Below are 22,151 nucleotides of genomic sequence, written 5' to 3' on the forward strand. Positions count from 1 at the left end.
GTATTGTATGTAACAATATGGGTCATAAGGCTTAAGAGTCAATAAAGAGATCCAACAATTGAAAAAAATATCATCCTTCAAATTGTTATCGATCATCGAAGAGTGATATTACCATATTCTCTAACATTTATTTTACTGTAGCTATCTACTGTGTGAAACTGTTACCCTCCCTAACCCATGGTTGTGTCCTTTGGCAAGACACCTATCCTAATTGATCTGGATGGCATGCCAGTCCTCCCACACGTTGTTAAACATGTAATTTTATCAACTTACAACAATCATACTGGTTATAAAACCGCTCATTATATACATACTGTTATCCATTTCAGTTGTGTGGCATGGCCTGTATCACAAACACACTGAACCAAGATCTCAGTTAAGTATGATATATAACGCAGTGTATTAATCGTCTTTGTCAATGGGCAGTGACAACACATACCTTCAAATTCATTGTAAATGACATACATTGTTTAAAAGAATAATTGGAAATTCTGTTTAAAGTGATGCATAAATAACATATAATGTCAAAAAAGGATCTTTCGTGCTAAGAGCATATAGTTAATGACGCGCTAAAAAACAATTATTTTTGCCTAATTTTGGTTAGTTACTGTTTCAAGCAATTGATGTGATTTCAAATTTTAAAAGTTTATAAAATTTAATTTGGTCAATATTCAGTCTTAATTTTGATTTAATAAGATAAATAAGAAAAATTAATGATCATTTTGAACTTCAATATTTTAATAATATGTACTAGATTCTCTAAAAGGGGACCTTGGTCATCATGTCACTGTAGAAGAGCGTTCAGGTCATCATACTAGCCTCTGAGTGGGAATTTCCCTCAGTCAAGTGGTAGAGTGTCCATCTAGAGAATGAACCCTATCAGGGGCATGGGTGCTTTTTCATTACTACTTCCTTTTACAAATTTTTACAACCCAGGTTCAAATCCTGACACAGCACCAAATCTAATTGAAGGAGTATTAAACTAGTAACTCTAAGTTATCTAACCAGACACTCTACCACTTAACCTGAACTCTCTCCTTTTCCATCACAATGATATATCATTAAGGTTATAAACATGTACTGAAGCACACAACATTCTCACAGATTCTAGAGGGTGAGAATATGAATGAGTCCAGGCTTCTCCACCAAATGATGTACTTGCTAAGCAGTCTGTGAAATGATGTTATGTTAGACAAAAAAAAAAACAAAGATGTGTTTCAGTTTTGTTGGTTTACATTTTAATATACCTCTGAAGCGCATGATACAGTATCAAAAATAGGCTTTCTGGGTAGATTTATGAAAGATAAATACAAACTAGCCAGTCAGATTATGAATCACACCATATCTTCATCAAAGTTTAAGATATTCACATAGCTAGGTAGTGCTGTACACAGAACATTCAAGAACCTTTTTATTTACTTCATGTAAAAGTTTATACTTTTACAACAATATTATTCCATTTTTTTTTCTTTTAATTTGATTTACAACCATATCAGTGAAATCTAAATGAAAATATCACAAAGTATTTAAAATTTTTTACTTCATATAAAAGTTTATACTTTTACAATGATATTATTCCATTTGTTTTTTCTTTGAATTTGATTTACACCCATATCAGTATTTTTTAATTTTCTGATAATTTTAAATAAACAATGAGAATGATATTTCTTACCTTTCTATCAACTAGAAGTTGCAGAATCATTAACAGACTGGACTATAGGAAAGATTGTTAGAAATGAAAAGCTCAGAATTGCTGGACAGTGGGATATCCAGACTGGAGACTGGCACTTACTACTGATATACAACAAAGTTCAATTCAAATGTCTGTAGACCTCTGATCATTCAACTGTCAGATTGTCAGTAAAATGTCACCCGATTCACCTCAACAAAACTGTTTTGATTTTGAAGAACTTCCACATCTTTCAGACTTTCATATGATGCTCACTTAATAAAAATGTTGGTATATACACTAATAAGGTTTTAACATGGTACAATGTGTATGTACAAATTGGACTTGATCCAGGATTTCATCTTCAATTATAACAGGATTAAAACCTACCCCTCTTGTTAAATTGTGCTTTCTGTCTATACCAAGCTCTACCACTGTGTTACAGCAGAGATGCTGTATACACTTAAAGTCATAGTTAGATATACCAAGCTCTACCACCGTGTTACAGCAGAGATGCTGTATACACTTAAAGTCATAGTTAGATATACCAAGCTCTACCACTGTGTTACAGCAGAGATGCTGTATACACTTAAAGTCATAGTTAGATATACCAAGCTCTACCACTGTGTTACAGCAGAGATGCTGTATACACTTAACTCAGTGTTAGATATACCAAGCTCTACCACCGTGTTACAGCAGAGATGCTGTATACACTTAGAGTCATAGTTAGATATACCAAGCTCTACCACCGTGTTACAGCAGAGATGCTGTATACACTGAACTCATTGTTAGATATACCAAGCTCTACCACTGTGTTACAGCATGTATATATCTAATTACCACCGTGTTACAGCAGAGATGCTGTATACACTTAGAGTCATAGTTAGATATACCAAGCTCTAACCGTGTTACAGCAGAGATGCTGTATATTTGTTAGAATTCTACTGTGGAGTATATAGAATTATATCTGGTAATAGAATTATATCTGGTTGACATTTAAAATATTTTGAAGAATTTTACTATCTTTAGCACTGAGAAAGATTATTGTGTACATAGTAGGACATCATCGACAGATTTTGGCAAACATACTTCAGTGTATAACATGTTTCTGATTAAATAATATTAAAAACAACCGATAACAACTGTGAATGAGGAATAATTGATGAATATAAAAAAATATAATATGTTATTTTATCTATCAAATCAAATGCAATATAACAGAAAGTAGAAAATGCAAAGGTAATGCTCAAACCTGGTTCTGGTGAGATGTAGAACTTAGGTTATGATGGGGTGAATCTAAACAAAATCTCTGCAGATGTTCTCAAGATATGATATTTTCAGAACAGGATTAGGAAGGGATGATGGGAGGCATGGGCATCCGCAACACATTAAGCCCGCCCACCCCTCACCCGCTATATATTTCATACACTGATGTACATAAAGGTCATCCAAGTACACTCTATACCAAGACACTACAAATCAATTTCACAAAATAAACTACAGAAACAACTTGATGAATTCTTTAACACTGGGAAAACCAAGAAGTATTTTACAACTTTATAGCTAGCATTCAGAGATCTGTAACCATTTTACATCAATATTTTGGGTCAGGTATATAGGATTTCCAACCTGCACCATGAATGAATCTAATCTAAACATCAATGTATTCAGAAGCCGAGGTATGGGAGTCCTACAATACTGTTGTAAAAAGAAAAAACTAAGGAAATGCATGCTAGGATTGAAATTTATGACCCTTTGGTCCTAGCCAGATATCATTCCCTCTAGCTAATTCAGGCAACCTAACCTCTCCTTCTACACCAGGAATTAAGTAATCTTTTTTTCTCAGAATATTTTCTTCAGGTATGTAATATACAGAAAAAATATATCACAATCACTTGAGAAAATGTATGCGAGACATTTCAAAGACTTTCACTTTCAATATGACAAGTATGAAGCATATTTACACCAAGGTATACAGTGTATGAGACGGTAATGAAATAAGAGAACATTTGTAATATAATGTTATGTATACTAAGGAAGATATCAAATTATAGTGAAAGCAAGCTCATCAACTGATCTTCCACATATACATGAGATGGTATCAAGTTATTTTGGTCCATCCCTGCCTAGTCAATTTTTATTGGGCATCTGTAAAGAAAAGATCCCCTAAATCATAACCGTTTCTGGTCATTTTTTTTTTAAACTGAGCAAATTAAACATGGCCACACAATGTAGACATCTTGGATTTTTACAATACATTGGGATTTTTTGTCTGAGGGTTTCAGTTAAAACACAGAATCAGATAACTAACCAAAGGTCAAGGTCATTAAATCAAGATGAGTTTTCTATCTTTTGAAAGGTAAGCAATTCTTAAAAAATTTTGGTTAAGAAGCAGAGTCGGTTGGAATTAAATCTGAAGTAATCTGCACTTAGATTTCAAAGACACCAAGAAAAGTTGGGTGACAATCAAATAAAAGGTCAAATGATTATCAGGTCAAAAGATAAATTAATCTTTCCTGGAAATTTTTTTTAAAATGTTATTTTGAAGCTATAAATTGGTTAAACTGAACTAAGATCAAGCTCGCTATATAGGTAAGACACATAATAGGATTATTAGTGTAGTAAGTGAATGTTTCATTTCTTTGTTCAAATACACACATATATATATGGAGATCATTTGCTTTGTGGCTGGATTCAAGTAGTTCACAAAGTTTATTAAATGTACATGAGTAATCAATTACATTACTTTTGTATACACTGTTTTCACAGTGCACTTTCAATATTACAGCACATTATACTATCAATATTACAGCATAGTGCATTCAATACAGTACACTATCTTCAGTACACTGTCAATGAGAACAGTGCTGACCTAGTTCAGTGCACTATCAACATTTTCAGTACACTGTCAATGAGAACAGTGCTGACCTAGTTCAGTGCACTATATATATTTTCAGTACACTGTCAATGAGAACAGTGCTGACCCAGTTCAGTGCACTATCAACATTTTCAGTACACTGTCAATGAGAACATTGCTGATCCAGATCAGTGCACTATCAACATTTTCAGTACACTGTCAATGAGAACAGTGCTGACCCAGTTCAGTGCACTATCAACATTTTCAGTACACTGTCAATGAGAACAGTGCTGATTCAGTTCAGTGCACTATCAACATTTTCAGTACACTGTCAATGAGAACAGTGCTGACCCAGTTCAGTGCACTATCAACATTTTCAGTACACTGTCAATAAGAACAGTGCTGATCCAATTCAGTGCACTATCAACATTTTCAGTACACTCAATGAGAACAGTGCTGATTCAGCACAGTGCACTATCAATATTCTATCAATATTTTCAGTACACTGTCAAATGATGTAGTTTACAACACAGGGACAAAATTATTGTTTCATACAATGAAACAAATCATATCACACTTTTTGTGAATAATATACTGTCATATCTATAACATTTATCGATAATATATGCAAAAGTTCCTTGTACATATACATTAAACAATATAAAACATCAATTTATTTATAATAGTATTTAGCACCTCTTCAAACTGATGTCAGTTTAAGGAAATTTACATCTACCTAGTGATTACTGGAGCTTTACTACCATCAATTCATATGTCACATTTATCAATCAACATGTTAGATCTTTATAAATTATTATGCAATATTGAAACACAAATATCTTATACCAAGTATTGAATTTCAATATCTGTTTCACAAACTAATATTACCATCCTGCACAAAAGGAAATAAATCACAGATGTATGGCTAAGGAAGTAGCAGCGTTTCTCTGTAAATAAATACTGTACAAAAGCAACATAAGTATAAAGCGGGATACACGTATATCTATTAAATGGAAATGTATGATTAAATCTGGAATATGGCCATCAAGACAATGTCATAAAACAGTTACCAAACCTGGAATAGATCTATAATGTTAATGTATACAAGGACTAAGGTTCTACTGGTCCAAGTAATTTCAAACAAAACAAGCAATATAATATCTACTTCAATAACTTTTACATACATACATCGTATATAATTATATGTACATATAGGCGGCGAACAATCACATAGGAACTTCTGTAAATTATTTAGAATCTTGAACCAAATAACAATTCAGCATTATTTTTACCAGACAATAGGTAAAGCCCTTAATCATGAATATTGGAAAAGAGAATAATTTCCTTATCTGTCTGATGTTTTACTGTGAATTTTAAAACGACATGAGATTGGCTACATTTAAATCTTATATTTTGGTGTATCTGTAATTCTAATATGCCCACCAAGATCTATTACATTTGCAGTAATATACCAGCAAATGCTACATCATAGCCTTGACCTTGAGTTCCCCGTCAGCTTCCTGTATTGATACTATATACCGACCCATTGAACAAGCAATCACGACAGAAATCAATTGTTGAATTTTTAAAGTAATCACATGACATGAAATTAAATTAAAAACTCTTAAAGTGCAGTCATCTGACCAGAAATCAATTGCTGAACTTTAAAATTGTGATCACTGCTTTTAAGCAATTTAGAGTAAAATGTATTTAAATAACATTTTTTAAAGGAAGGAAGTATAATGCTAATGCATATTTCAAGTAAGACGGGACTTTCATAGAAATTTCCTAAATGGAGTGTAATCTGCTTCAGTTCATATTGATGCTTACAACATGCAAAGTCAACTAAATACAAACACTTCCTATATTCATTATAATCTAACTGATAATGCCATACAAATTGATGTCTGGGGTCATAGGTCAAACAATTCAGAAATGGTATAATGCATTGGGAATGCTTGGACTACATACAATTAACACATAAGTAAGCCCGTTGTCCCCTTCCTCCGTCCTTACCCCCTCCCTCCCTTTGCAGTCAAACCAGACCCTCAGTTTTACTGAATAGAGACAAATACAGAGCAAATCATGCTGTGTTATAGATCACAGTTTACAAGTTAATTTTTTCTTTCAAGTGTTTTACCAATTTTGTCTATAAATCAGCTTTCCAGTCTCAAGTTCTGGACTCCAGCCTCCAATTTATTTCAGTATATCTGGCAATATTAAAAGTAAAATTTTGGTTCAAAACTGGAAATGTTTGAAAACAAAATTCATTACTTTTTTTTAATGAAGTGTCTTATTGTTTGACTTTGTGATTACAGTACACAAAGCTGTAATAATGACTAATTTTAATGTAACCAACAATCTCCAGTTTGTAAAAGACTAAAGATCTCCAGTTCTCAAATTTTTGACGAAAGATTCTTAATATTATATCAAAGTTATATGACATGCAATTGTATAAATATCTGACAACAGAGAAAAACAAAATATGGGACAGGGCCTTCAATGTAAACAAAAATATAAACATCTCATATACAATATGTACATTGTAAATAAAAAAAATTTCACATGAAGTAAACAATACAAGGATTTATAAAGCCAGAATACAAATTTACATAAATACATTTCTATCATGATTCCTTATACTAACATTAATCTCTTGTATTGTCGTTTTGGTTTTGTACAAGCTGTTACAAAATTCTGTAATTACAGTATCTGAAACTGGCTGTATGTAAGACTTTCCTAATTCTTTTGTTTACAATCAGCCATCACCACATTCATGGAAAATAATAAAACATGCCTCTTCATATCTTCGTATAAGCCCTGCAGCACTGTGTGTGTAATATTGTCTGGGAGATTTCACAGCATAACTGATGACATTTCTGAAAATTGTTGTTACATTCTCCTACATGGTTACTTTTGCATATTTAGAGTGTTAAACTGGGAATGTATTGTTTCTAAGTAATTTCTATATATTTAACACTAGAAAGGTAACACAACTAGGACATTCTAATAAATGGAATGCTCTATCAGTAGGGAACTAAATTTACCAGATATCATTGAAGAGACATTCTTTTAAAGAAAATATTGTACCTGTTTCTGAATTAAGTCTTTCTTGTTTTTCTGCTGGACAATCACATAACACTATATACGTATAGGTAATTTGATGTAAAAGTGACTTCTCTTAAGTGATTTTGTAACACCTGTACTAATTTGTGCAGAGATTCAATATATAAAGTTACATGTCTTACAATTCTCTACTGTCTACTGGGTATCATATCTAACAATGGATGGTTGAGGTCAAATCTTGAATATCTACACAAATTATGTAAAAGATTGAATTCACAAAATCTAAAGTGAACACACAAACCACAGATCTCTGATACTATTTTCAAGCCTAAAACTAAAAACGAAAATTGTAAATGGTTCGTCTTAAACAATATTTGTACAGGATATGCACTTGGGTTATATTAATTTTTTTTCTTGTGACAAAATATATATTTTTCTAGCATGTTTAATGCATAAGTATACTTAAGAACTAATCAAAGGAAAGCACTGGTTTCACTTATATGAGGGAAATGGGAAAATGTGATGACATATTACACTGTATACCTGGTATCATTACTATTGATTTTTCAATAAAAAGGAATCAAATCTGGGATCTATTTGACTCTCGTTTTTCCAAACCTGAATATGTCAAAACATCAAAGTGTTGTTATGCAAGGGCGATCATTACCACACATTTCAACACTATATCTCATTAAAGAAAATATCACTTTCTTAGAAAAAACATCACAATAGTGTCAGAATATACAAAATCATCATGTTATTAGGTGTTTGTATCATAATCATCTATAATTAGATGTTGTATGAACGTGAGAGTCTTGGGATAATGTCTACAACATGGTTCTATATCCAGGGAGAGTGGCACAAATATTAAGCATGCCACCTACCATAGGTAGAAATCAAAACATTTCTGAAGGAGATGAACTTTCACCAATGGTTACAGCGTCAGTATCACTTGAAGATTCACTGGTCTCCTGTTGGGCTTCGCCTACGTCTGGATCAGTGAAAGAAATGAGATTTTCACTTTGACAGAGCAACGAAGATGAAGCACCCAACATTTCAGTATCACAGGATTTATTAGATTCATTGTCACTATCACCGAGATTTCCCACTGTGATAACGGAAGACGGGTCAGCACTGTCACAGGATGTCGTAGTTACATCACCACTTCCTCTGCCTACAGAGTGTGGTGAGTCTGGAGGATCATCCTGAAGAAGAGTTTGACACTCACTACCACTATCTTCTTTCCCAGAATTCCTTTGGCGCCTCCATCTTGCTGTTATGTCTATATCATGTGAGAAACTGACATGTTCACCATCTTGCTGATCACTGTCCTCTCCAGAATCGTCAGGTCCTTCTGTTGTATCACTACTGTCAGGAACGAGGGCCAGAGTTGACGAATGGGAGTCTGTGTTCCATGTCAAATTTGAATTATCTATAGTCTGTGAACTTTCACCTGATATTGTGTTTTCCCCTGATTGTGAATTGCTGGCTGATTCAGTTGGGCAGCTATCATTTTGTTCCCCAGAATGACCTGCAGTGTTGTAAGATGCTAACTGCTGTTGGCGGGCTAAACGTGCTGTTCGCCGCCGATGACGTCTTGAACGAGATCCTGATGTTTCATTCTGGTTGGTTTGTTCAGCAAGCTCCTGTCGCACCTCGTCATAAGGCCGTGATGTTAACATGGCCTCGTGATAAGGTGGCGGTGCTCTTCTTCTCATGAACTCTGCATACATTCGTGTGAGTGGTGTCTCGTGTCGTGGTCCATGGAACTGCTGCATTCGGAGATTGTAGAGCTTACAAGTACATCCCATGGCTACGACCAACAAGAGGGCACAGATCAGTGAGCCTGCCACCGCTGCTATGGTGATCAGATTGGTACTTCCTGTAACAGTCATGGAATTGTTTTTTATGATGATGTTAACATGAGTAAGAATGTACTTTTAGCACTTATTAATGAGATGAATATATCTATGTATCCTTTTTATGGCAAATATCATAACTGAACAAGAGATCCAAGAGGGATCTTGGCACCCAACATTGTTTGATCTTTATATGCTCTTTGAATGTTGAATCTTTTCCCTTTTTTTCTCTTCTCTGTTTTTGCTCTTAATGATAAGACATTCGAACATTCCTTTGCAGAAATAGCATGATAATCTTTACCTACCAAATCCAAAATGGCCGTCTGGAAGCCATTTTGTTTCTTTTTATCAGTCCCAAAATCAAGCGAGCACAAGGAGAGATCAAAGGGAACATACAAATGATATTTGAGAGACATCCATTCAGTACTTCTTAAGAAATAGCAATAACAATCTTTACTAGATGAAATCAAAGATGACTGCCTTTGACCATTTTGTTTTCCTGATGAGTCTCAAACTCAAACAAGCATATCTAGAGACCATAACGATCCAGGGACCAAGACATAGTAGGGGAAAGGCTTATTGCAGGAAAAATGAAATAGCTTTTTAGCACTGTTTACAGTACTGCAAAAGACATGGCTTATTACCAAGCTTATGGTCAGATAAATAATGCATAAACTTAGTACACTTCTAATTATCAATATTTGTCAAAACATTCTTCATATCAAACCATGAAATACTGAAGTAATCCATGAAGAAAAAGTAAAATCAACAATAAGACAACGTATGTTTCAATACGAAATATTGGAAAGTAATATGATGAGGAATGTATTAGATCACCTGTATTAATGGTCGTTTTCTCAGACAAGACATTAATCAGTTACTTATGTGGTCAATTAATTTATCACAGTTACATGGACAGTCTATTTATCATAGTTACTTACATGGACAATCTATTTATCATAGTTACTTACATTGACAATCTATTTATTATAGTTACATACACGGACGATCTATTTATCGAAGTTACATGGACAATCTATTTATCATATTTACTTACATGGACAATCTATTTATCATAGTTACTTATGTGGACAATCTATTTATCATAAATGTAATTACTTATGTGGACAATCTATTTATCAGTTACTTACGTGGACAATCTATTTATTATAGTTACTTACGTGGACAATTTATTTCGTCACTGTTGTCACCACAGTCATTTGTTTTATCACATTTCCAAGTCTCATAGATACACCTCTTGTTATCACAGAGAAATGTTCCATTATGAGAGCCACATAACACAGGATCTGAAACAAACAAATTTATCAGTTCTCTAGTTTATAAATATAATTACAATATTTATCAAAGTGTAACATACATTATGTTAAACAGATTCCATGTTACCTCAAAACCCATAGACTTTTTTTCATTCCCAAAATCTCTTGTAAAATGGTACCTCCTGCAAGAGAGTCAATATTTGAATGACAGTTACAAATGACACAGATATCAGTATACACATACAAGAGATTCCAAAGGGATATAGACTCCTACCATTGTTTGATCTTTGTTTGATGCTATTCAAAAGTTGGATTTTTTCCTTTCTTTTCTCATCTCTGTTTTTGCTCTTAATGATAATAAAATTTGAAACATTCCTATGCAGAAATAGCAATGATAATCTTTACCTGCCAAATCCCAAATGACCGCCTAGAAGCCATTTTGTTTCTTCTGATCAGTCCGAAATTTAAATGAGCACAAGGAGAGACCAAAGGGAACTTACGTATGAAATCTGAGAGACATCCATTTTTACCTTACAGCAAAACATCCAAATTCTAGGCCTTTTAGTAAAAAATTGTAACAAATCTGACTCCTGTGACATTGAATATAGGTCAAGGTCATTATTTTTTTGTAAAATTTGTCAGATTTCATCCAAGGAACCTATCATGTAATTATCAGAATTCTAGGTCTATAACAGAAGATGCAGTTTAAAGGTATTATGAAATTTCAACCCTATGACCTTGAACATGATCAATGTAATTTCTTTTCAAAGACTCTGTTGAGTATAATCCCCGGAACATACCAGTCAACTATCATGATTCTAGGCATTTATAGAATAAATTTATCAAACAATTCATTCTAAGTCTTATACTCACTACGGTCAAATTTAGTGTGATAACACCACCTGTTGTATACTCACTACAGTCAAATTTAGTGTGATAACACCACCTGTTGTATACTCACTACAGTCAAATTTAGTGTGATAACACCACCTGTTGTATACTCACTACAGTCAAATTTAGCGTGATAACACCATCTGTTGTATACTCACTACAGTCAAATTTAGTGTGATAACACCACCTGTTGTATACTTACAAGTTTAGTGTGATAACACCACCTGTTGTATACTCACTACAGTCAAATTTAGTGTGATAACACCACCTGCTGTATACTCACTACAGTCAAGTTTAGTGTGATAACACCACCTGTTGTATACTTACTACAAGTTTAGTGTGATAACACCACCTGTTGTATACTTACTACAAGTTTAGTGTGATAACACCACCTGTTGTATACTTACTACAGTCAAGTTTAGTGTGATAACACCACCTGTTGTATACTTACTACAAGTTTAGTGTGATAACACCACCTGTTGTATACTTACTACAGTCAAGTTTAGTGTGATAACACCACCTGTTGTATACTTACTACAAGTTTAGTGTGATAACACCACCTGTTGTATACTTACTACAGTCAAGTTTAGTGTGATAACACCACCTGTTGTATACTTACTATAGTCAAGTTTAGTGTGATAACACCACCTGTTGTATACTTACTACAAGTTTAGTGTGATAAACACCTTACTACTGATAACTACCATAACACCACCTGTTGTATACTTACTACAAGTTTAGTGTGATAACACCACCTGTTGTATACTTACTACAAGTTTAGTGTGATAACACCACCTGTTGTATACTTACTACAAGTTTAGTGTGATAACACCACCTGTTGTATACTTACTACAAGTTTAGTGTGATAACTTTAGTGTGATAACACCACCTGTTGTATACTTACTACAAGTTTAGTGTGATAACACCACCTGTTGTATACTTACTACAAGTTTAGTGTGATAACACCACCTGTTGTATACTTACTACAAGTTTAGTGTGATAACACCACCTGTTGTATACTTACTACAAGTTTAGTGTGATAACACCACCTGTTGTATACTTACTACAAGTTTAGTGTGATAACACCACCTGTTGTATACTTACTACAAGTTTAGTGTGATAACACCTACCGCTGTATACTTACTACAAGTTTAGTGTGATAACACCACCTGTTGTATACTTACTACAAGTTTAGTGTGATAACACCACCTGTTGTATACTTACTACAAGTTTAGTGTGATAACACCACCTGTTGTATACTTACTACAGTCAAGTTTAGTGTGATAACACCACCTGTTGTATACTTACTACAAGTTTAGTGTGATAACACCACCTGTTGTATACTTACTACAAGTTTAGTGTGATAACACCACCTGTTGTATACTTACTACAGTGTGATAACACCACCTGTTGTTTACTTACTACATTCATTTTTAGTGTGATAACACCACCTGTTGTATACTTACTACAAGTTTAGTGTGATAACACCACCTGTTGTATACTTACTACAAGTTTAGTGTGATAACACCACCTGTTGTATACTTACTACAAGTTTAGTGTGATAACACCACCTGTTGTATACTTACTACAAGTTTAGTGTGATAACACCACCTGTTGTATACTTACTACAAGTTTAGTGTGATAACACCACCTGTTGTATACTTACTACAGTCAGGTTTAGTGTGATAACACCACCTGTTGTATACTTTACTACAAGTTTAGTGTGATAACACCACCTGTTGTATACTTACTACAAGTTTAGTGTGATAACACCACCTGTTGTATACTTACTACAGTCAGGTTTAGTGTGATCAAGTTTAGTGTGATAACACCACCTGTTGTATACTACTACAAGTTTAGTGTGATAACACCACCTGTTGTATACTTACTACAAGTTTAGTGTGATAACACCACCTGTTGTATACTTACTACAGTCAAGTTTAGTGTGATAACACCACCTGTTGTATACTTACTACAAGTTTAGTGTGATAACACCACCTGTTGTATACTTACTACAAGTTTAGTGTGATAACACCACCTGTTGTATACTTACTACAGTCAGGTTTAGTGTGATAACACCACCTGTTGTATACTTACTACAAGTTTAGTGTGATAACACCACCTGTTGTATACTTACTACAGTCAGGTTTAGTGTGATAACACCACCTGTTGTATACTTACTACAAGTTTAGTGTGATAACACCACCTGTTGTATACTTACTACAGTCAGGTTTAGTGTGATAACACCACCTGTTGTATACTTACTACAAGTTTAGTGTGATAACACCATAACACCACCTGTTGTATACTTACTACAAGTTTAGTGTGATAACACCACCTGTTGTACACTTACTACAAGTTTAGTGTGATAACACCACCTGTTGTATACTTACTACAGTCAGGTTTAGTGTGATAACACCACCTGTTGTATACTTACTACAAGTTTAGTGTGATAACACCTACTGCTGTATACTTACTTCAGTCAAGTTTAGAGTTATAAACTTGATACTGTTAATCTTAGTGTGTTAACACCACCTATTTATATACTCACTACAATTAAGTTCATCTTCAAGCTCTGCACATCGTGAGATTCCATTACATCTCTGCTTCTCCTCATAACATTGGTGACTGTCTTTTAAACCACAACGGAAATGATCCTTGTCACAGATACCTGTAAGATAATGTGTTACACCTTATATTATAACTACAGTACAATCCTTGTCACCACCACCTGTAAAATAACATATCACATTTTACACACGTAAAATTTTGATGTTATATGCTACATACCACACCCCTTCTCGTCTCCTCCATGTAGGCGACAATTCCACATCCCGTCACAAGCTTTATCTATAGGGTAACAGTCTTTCTCTGTGGAACCACATGAGGCTTGATCTGGTAGGCATACACCTGTCAAATTTATACCCATTAAGATCTCTTCACATTACAGATGAGGAATACCTAATATTATCATATTTGAGAGATGAAATGACATAGTAATGTTTTCCTTTTAGTGTCCATAATGTGACGTCAGAACTGTACCTTATGTTTAACAGTACCAACTCTCAATCAATCTTTCTATCATCAGGATCTTGGACCCTTCCTCCCTAGTTCACTTTTAAACTGGACAAACACAAGCAGTAGTGCTTTCTATTCCCCATTTCCTAAAATACTGGATAATATTTCGGGTCTTTACCCATTCTATAAATTAGATATGAATTGATGTCCTTTTGTCTCCTGTTCTCTGGGTTATAAACCCCACCATCTCACTGGTTAATACTTCAGGACCTGTTTTCTCTGCTGTCTAATATACTGGATACTATTATTGGTTTTAGCTTTTTCCTAGTATACAGGCAAGATTTTCAGCAATATCAACTCCCTGTCAGGTTTACATAATATACATGTATCCAACTATATTCCAGGCATTCTCTTCCTATTAGCTAGTATATTGGGAAAAAGTTCTGGTATTCCTTTCCTATTGGCTAGTTTACAGGACAATATTTCAGGCACTCTCTTCCTATTGGCTAGTATACTGCAAAAGAGTTCAGGTATTCCCTTCCCATTGGCTGGTTTACTGGACAAGACTTTAGATACTCCCTTCCCATTGGCTGGTTTACTGGACAAGACTTTAGATACTCCCTTCCCATTGGCTGGTTTACTGGACAAGACTTTAGATACTCCCTTCCCATTGGCTGGTTTACTGGACAAGACTTTAGATACTCCCTTCCCATTGGCTGGTTTACTGGACAAGACTTTAGATACTCCCTTCCCATTGGCTGGTTTACTGGACAAGACTTTGGATACTCCCTTCCCATTGGCTGGTTTACTGGACAAGACTTTAGATACTCCCTTCCCATTGGCTGGTTTACTGGACAAGACTTTTAGATACTCCCTTCCCATTGGCTAGCTTACTGGACAATATCTGGCAACCCTCTAACATACCAGAATAAACCATTTCTTATTTCTGTATTGTATATTAGTACAGCCCACATATATTCATAAATCATGGAAACTATTATTTAATCATGAACAGGTAGAATAATACTTTTTCCATAAAAGTTACAGAGAGTAACAATGGCTGCTGATCTTAATGTGACAAGAAACATGATAGTGATACAGAAATAGTTTAGTTCAGTCGTACAAATTTAACTTACAAAAATAAATTAGCACATCCTGAAATATCTACATCTCACATTAACAGGCAGACTTCTCACCTTTCTTTTGGAATGTAATATTAAAACCACTTTCTGCCCGCACATGGTTTGTTTGGAACTTCAAGGTGATATAATCAGTAGTGGATTCCACCATTTTCGGAACATTTTCCAGTCCACCATAGTATACACCAATGACCTTTCCCTCATGATATGTTCCATCGTACACTGTTAGGGAGTCTGTCCCAGCCTCCTTTTGGAGTTCAAATTTAACAAATCGTAATTGTACTTGTGCTGATGTGTCCTGTACATGGATTGTCCAGATACAACTGAGGTTGTTGGGGTAATCAAAGGGAAAGTTGGGGGATATCACAAACCCTGTCTGACTGTCAATGTGACTATTGCATTTGAAAGAAGCTGAAAATAAAATATGTAAATTCAAATCACTTGTCTGGGCATATCAAACAATGCTCTTGCTATCATTATGAAATTTGATATATAAAGTACTTATATTTCATATTTTTCATTTTGCAAAGCATACTTCATTATTCTTAATTTAAAATGCAGAGTTGGTATCTGTAATTGATTTTGGTTATATTTCCACTGAAATTAATGGACAAATATGGCACACAATTAACTTTCATTTTATCAAGCTAAAGTGGTCATGAAATTTCCTTTCATCAACTGATAAAAAAATTAAAACTTACGACAAAGTTTTCTCTCTTCATCTTCCCCATACAGACAATTCTTTTCACCATCACACCATTGGGCCTTTGGAATACAGCGGTTCCTACCTGTGCCCATGTCCTGACACAACAGACTGTTGTTGGTACAGGTCTGTGTAGTGGGAGGTATTGTTGTGTGGGTTACTGAAAAAGAAGTAAGACCATGGAGGTACAAGTTTAAATCAAGGTATGTACACGTATTGCATTGATATAGGGGATAACTGGTGTACTTTGAGTAAGATGTGTAAAAACATTAATGATACTTACTTACCAAAAAAGGAAAGAAAAAAGTATTCCATCCACATTTAATGCCTATGAATGGAGCATTTTTCTTACACAAGAGGCCTAGTGGCTTTGACAGTCACCTAAGATAAGTGATATTGAATATAAAGTTTAAAGGACAGTTATCTAGTGTCAGGAAACAGAAATTACAACAATGAATATAGTAAGCCAGTGTCAATACATGCATACCATCAAAACTGTCATCCTATACTGATAATTCTAATACTTACATTTATGCTCAAAAACACTATTTTTCTTTGAAAAATATTCCTTCCCAGGAAGAAATGTGAGACTCATTTTGGTAATTAAAGCATCTTAAGACGCTTCCATTCAGGATGAGTATTTGATTCTACCATATGTGGGTCTTAAGAAGATTTTTGAAATTTAAGTCAATTTGACATACCATCATGCTGTCATCCTTCACTCATAATTCTAACCAAGTTTGAAATATTTCCAATGGAAATTAAACAAATTATGCTCAAAAATCTAGTTTTCCTATATAAACTATAGTAAACTTTACCCACTCCCCATGGGGATATGCGAGACCCTGGGGCCATGAAATTCACAATTTTGGTAAAGCACCTTAAGATGCTTCCATTCATGAAGAGTATTTGATTCTACCATATCTGGGTCTTGTTTACGGATGCACAGCACATGACACCAGATGAATGGTATCAGAATAGGTCACCATATGACCTAAAAATGTACTGATCTTTACTTTATGTGATAGTCCTTCAAACTTTAAATAATGTTTAATAAATCATGTTGTACATAATCTGATATAGTTCTGGGATATTGACAATTATTTACAATTGCTGTGTTTTTCCCCTAATAAAACATAAGAATATCGACTGTGTTTATACTCCAATAAATTTAGTCGAGAACATGCTAGACGATGACGTAACAATATTGGCGTAGGAATACATTTACACACAAGTCAAAGGTTGCGGCCCATTCATGTTTACCAACAAACACCACGTGTTGCTAGCATCATCCAAACAAGACTTTTAAATAAACGGTGATTAAATTTTATAAAATATTGGTTTTGTAATTTATTTTTGAAAAGGTCTTAAAAGATCTCAAACACATGTAACATGTTCGGTTTCACTTCCCGCCTCGTCAGCCAAACTGCATCACGACTGACTTCCGCGTCTGTGTCTCGATGAATGTTGTGTTGCTATAGTAATTATTGAACATGATTATGTTTTGTTTTAAATGAAAGTTCTGTAGATAAAATAACTACACACAAACTATTCCATTTGTATGACCAATTTCCTTCAGAAAACATGAATAAAATAGTTGAAATCGACGAACTATTTGTTTGGTTTCCAAGGAGAAAAAAGTGGGCAGAGTCTAACTGTCTTGGCAGCTGTTCCCGGAATTCAACAGAATGGAACATCACTTTCACTTTCGTATTTAATTACTTGGAAATGGTGAAACTGAAAGTGTTTTACTTGATTATTTTTTAAAGTAAAAATTGTAAATGAAAGGATAATCAAGGCTCCTGGACCAGATAAGGGTCCCTTAACCTGACAAGGGTCTATGGACCCATCAATGTTCCTGGACCAGATAAGGGTCCCTGAACCTGACAAGGATCTATGGACCTGTCAAGGTTACTGGACCAGATAAGGATCCCCAAAGTAGACAAGTGTCTACAAGACCAGACATGGGTTCCTGGAGCATATAAGGGTCCCCAATACAGACAAGGGTCCACAAGACCAGACATTGGTCCCTGGACCATTGACAAGTGTCCCAGGAACATACTACATACCTTGTGGACAGCTTGTTTCATCACTGTGATCCTCACATTCAGCTACACCGTTACACTTCCACTCCTCAAATATACACTTTCCAATGTTACAGCGGAACTTGTCTTGTTCACACTTCTGGGTGTACAGTGGACCTAACATCATAAAGAGACAGATTATTACCTAACATCATAAAGAGACAGATCATTACCAAACATCATAAAGAGACAGATCATTACCAAACATCATAAAGAGACAGATCATTACCAAACATCATAAAGAGACAGATCATTACCAAATATCATAAAGAGACAGATCATTACCAAACATCATAAAGAGACAGATCATTACCAAACATCATAAAGAGACAGATCATTACCTGACATCAACACATAACAGTAATACATTAACTAGTTGTCTCCTTTATATAACTGTATATCAAAGAAATGTCAATAATTTAAGACAGAAAATAGTTTATGATTTTCAACTAAATCAAAACTTCAGATAACTGACAATTTTCCACTTACTTAGATTAAGTTATGAAATCTCATTAGTTTACTAGATTGATATTAAATTGGCATGATATTTTTTCCCTAAATATAACATTAAATATCATTCTGCTAAAATAGTGAGAGAAAACAAAAGATGTGAAGCTTCAATAATTTGTAACCAATTCAGTCAACGTTTTTTTTTATAATTTAACAGAAGAGGTGAAATATCAATAATTTGTCACTGATTCCATGAGAAATTCAATAACCTGCTACTACACTTAGTACAATATAATACATATAATTCATTTATATCACAATTTTCCATTGATTCAGTAATGAACATGAATTATTTAATTACAGGTCACTAAGATTTAACATCAGTCATTTTCTAATATCTGACATTCATCATTACATGACTATAAACTATATGAAATTTGAGCATCCACTGAAGAAATAGCACACATGTATTAATCTTTAACAGCAAAATCCAAGATGGTCACCTATCAGCCAATTTTATTTTCCTTATCAGTCCCAAAATCAGATGTGCACAACATTGAACCAAGGACAGCCTACATATGAAATTTGAGACAAACTTTCATGGTTGAAATTCAAGATGGTTTTCTGTCAGTCATTTTTTTTAACCAGCCCCAAAATCAAATGGGCATAACTAGGGACCAAGAGGAACCTACATAGGAAATTTGAGAAAGATCCATGTGGGGCTTTCCAAGAAATTTGCGACAAGAAACTTTCATTGTTGAAATCCAAGCAGGCCATCTGTTGTCTATTTTATTTTTCTGATCAGTCCTAGAATCAAACAGGCCCAACTAGGGACCAAGGGTAACCAACATATGAAATTGAAGAGCGATCCATACAGTACTTCAAAAGAAATAGCGATAGCAAAAATTGTTCTTGGACTAACAGACGGAGAGACCATGGACCATCAGATGGTGGTATAAAAATAGAAAATTAATCCTTAAATGGTTTGACACAAATTGTTTATAAGTAGTCAGTACATAGACAATACTACTCAATTTGTATCTAACAAATTAAAAAATTCATGCAAATATACAATCAGACTTACCCATGATATACATAAGCTCAAAACCAGCTCCTGTTGTCATATAGTCAGAGTTGAAATGTATTCGAACATGCTTTGTTTTAGAAATATAAACCCTCGGGATGCTGCTTATATTACCACATATTCTCATCTTAGGGTCTGGACCAATCTCCAGGAAATCACGATCACAGGATCCCAGTACACCAGTCTCGACATCAAACATCTTAAAACTGAAATTCACAGCAATGGAACATCAAAGATTAATTATAAAAGAGTGATGGCACAAAAGATCAACAGATCATTCCTGAATTGACAGGAGTGGATCCCTGTTATGTAAATTATTCATTCTCAGTGAAACAAGGATATGACTGCGACACTGTAGGGTAAACAAACCTGATTGTAATGATGTCATTGGCGTTGCCAGTGATGAACCAGTCCTTACAGAAGTTGGTAGGGTAGGGTGCTGGGTAGTCAGGACTGGTGATAGTTCCATGGCTCTTGTTGTACTCCTCACTCTTACAGCTGTCTGAGAACAACAACAGCCACAAAGATTATCATGGACTTTCTCACATGCTGAATACAATCACATTTCACAGTCATGTGTAACAAAAAGCTAAAAAGTATCAACTACCTGTTATCTTAAACTGAAACAACAATTCAAATATCAAATAATTCACTCTACCTATATAATTACCTCTTACTGTATAACTGTAGTTACAAATGTATAATCTATCACATCACCACTAGGTAATCTCTATGACAAGGTGTTATTTCTGACATAATGCTTGCAGCCACCCAAGGTGCCTTTTAACATAATTAGTACAGATGGAGCGGCCATACATAAGGAACCTTCTGCACGACAAACAGTAATTTAGCAAATGATTGTATTGTGAAGACTAAGAGTAGTTCCCGTTTACAGTGATCTGTATACTTCTACATCTGTAAGTAATCTTTCAGTTATCATTTTCCTGAAACCTTGTGACCATTATATGCTACCAGATATTGTGATTACTGTGTAGAGCATCCATATTATAATTGTGTCTTAATTAACAAAAGTCTTCAGATAACAAATAAAACAAAATGTTTCTTTCATTGACAGTGTATATATAAGGGTCTTTTTCATAAACCTCTGTTTATGAGATAAAATGCTTTGAAAGGGATCATGTCCTGAAATTCAACCCATCAACATAGCTCTTCCGACCATGTGCACACCCAAACAAATTTAATAATATCATCAATTAACATCAGCAAAGTCCAATAACCAATTGTACCCTAGAGGGATTTCTGTTGGTGTTGGATTGATGAGATATAAAGTAATGAATCAGGTCAATGTTGTTGTCTATACTTACTTGTTGACTGTGATGTTGACCTCGTACATGAATCCATCATAATCACAAGGGAAAACACACTGAAAGCTGCAAATAAAGCAGTGGTGAATTTTCTTTCTATCTATAAAACTGTTTTGTAGATACAATGGGGTCTAGTTTCGGTATAGCAACTGTATATACTTGTGATCCGTACTAGGTCTCATCTACTTATGTCAGACATATCGATCTGAGAAATGAGAAACATTCACATGTAAAAGTGCTAAAAATGCTTGTATTAATCACGCGCAATCATTTTCTACAGAAAAGAAAAACTGATTAAAATTAATTTGGCAATGCTTACAAAATAATCATTATTACCTGTCAATTCGAAGTTTTTCATCGTCATTGTAAAATTGTTTGCTCGTCAACAAGAAGGCATCACTAGCAACACATCACTATAAGCACTATCGCCAGGTTCGCCAACAATGCTAGTGGACCTCGTGATTTTGTTATTGTTTATAACAATGTTGACAGCAGGTGCTCGTTTTGACAACCTGGCGACGAATCACCTTTCAGAGTTCGACGTTGTCCTGTCGGACAGCTACACGGAAACTTGTGTTTCCATTCCAGTTTCTTCTGAGCAAATTCCCTTAATATCCACTCGACGACAACGTGTTATCTAGATTCTTTTCTGGAAGGACTAGTAGGGTTGGTGTGTCCTCCATGGTGAACTTCCGTGTTAAACGTCCAAGTTCCGGAGTGCCTAAATAT

General features: G+C 34.5%; 1 protein-coding gene across 1 annotated transcript; it reads right to left on the minus strand.

Moving 5' to 3' along the window:
* Positions 1-7,990: 7,990 nt before the first annotated feature.
* On the minus strand, positions 7,991-21,459 carry LOC132554989 (low-density lipoprotein receptor-related protein 12-like). Its single transcript, XM_060219317.1, has 10 exons — positions 21,423-21,459; positions 20,467-20,599; positions 20,098-20,303; positions 18,549-18,680; positions 16,478-16,639; positions 15,834-16,187; positions 14,410-14,529; positions 14,171-14,290; positions 10,633-10,758; positions 7,991-9,474 (listed from the first exon to the last, which is right to left on the minus strand). Exons 1-10 carry the CDS (start codon positions 21,457-21,459, stop codon positions 8,489-8,491), a joined length of 2,376 nt encoding a protein of 791 aa, XP_060075300.1. The 3' UTR covers positions 7,991-8,488.
* Between the last annotated feature and the right edge of the window lie 692 nt (positions 21,460-22,151).

Source organism: Ylistrum balloti, unplaced genomic scaffold (assembly GCF_031769215.1).
Source record: "Ylistrum balloti isolate Yb309-2 unplaced genomic scaffold, AGI_CSIRO_Ybal_v1 Utg370450, whole genome shotgun sequence".
Classification (NCBI taxonomy): Eukaryota; Metazoa; Mollusca; class Bivalvia; order Pectinida; family Pectinidae; genus Ylistrum; species Ylistrum balloti.

What these genes read in the sequence shown, in the direction of transcription:
- LOC132554989 (XM_060219317.1), bottom strand. Translation starts at nt 21,459, where the DNA reads ATGGATTCATGTACGAGGTCAACATCACAGTCAACAA. An exon ending in GTCAACATCACAGTCAACAA is followed by an intron (nt 20,600 to 21,422) that starts GTAAGTATAGAC and finishes TGTTGTTCTCAG; the next exon opens with ACAGCTGTAAGAGTGAGGAG. An exon ending in TGAAACAAGCTGTCCACAAG is followed by an intron (nt 16,640 to 18,548) that starts GTATGTAGTATG and finishes CTTCTTTTTCAG; the next exon opens with TAACCCACACAACAATACCT.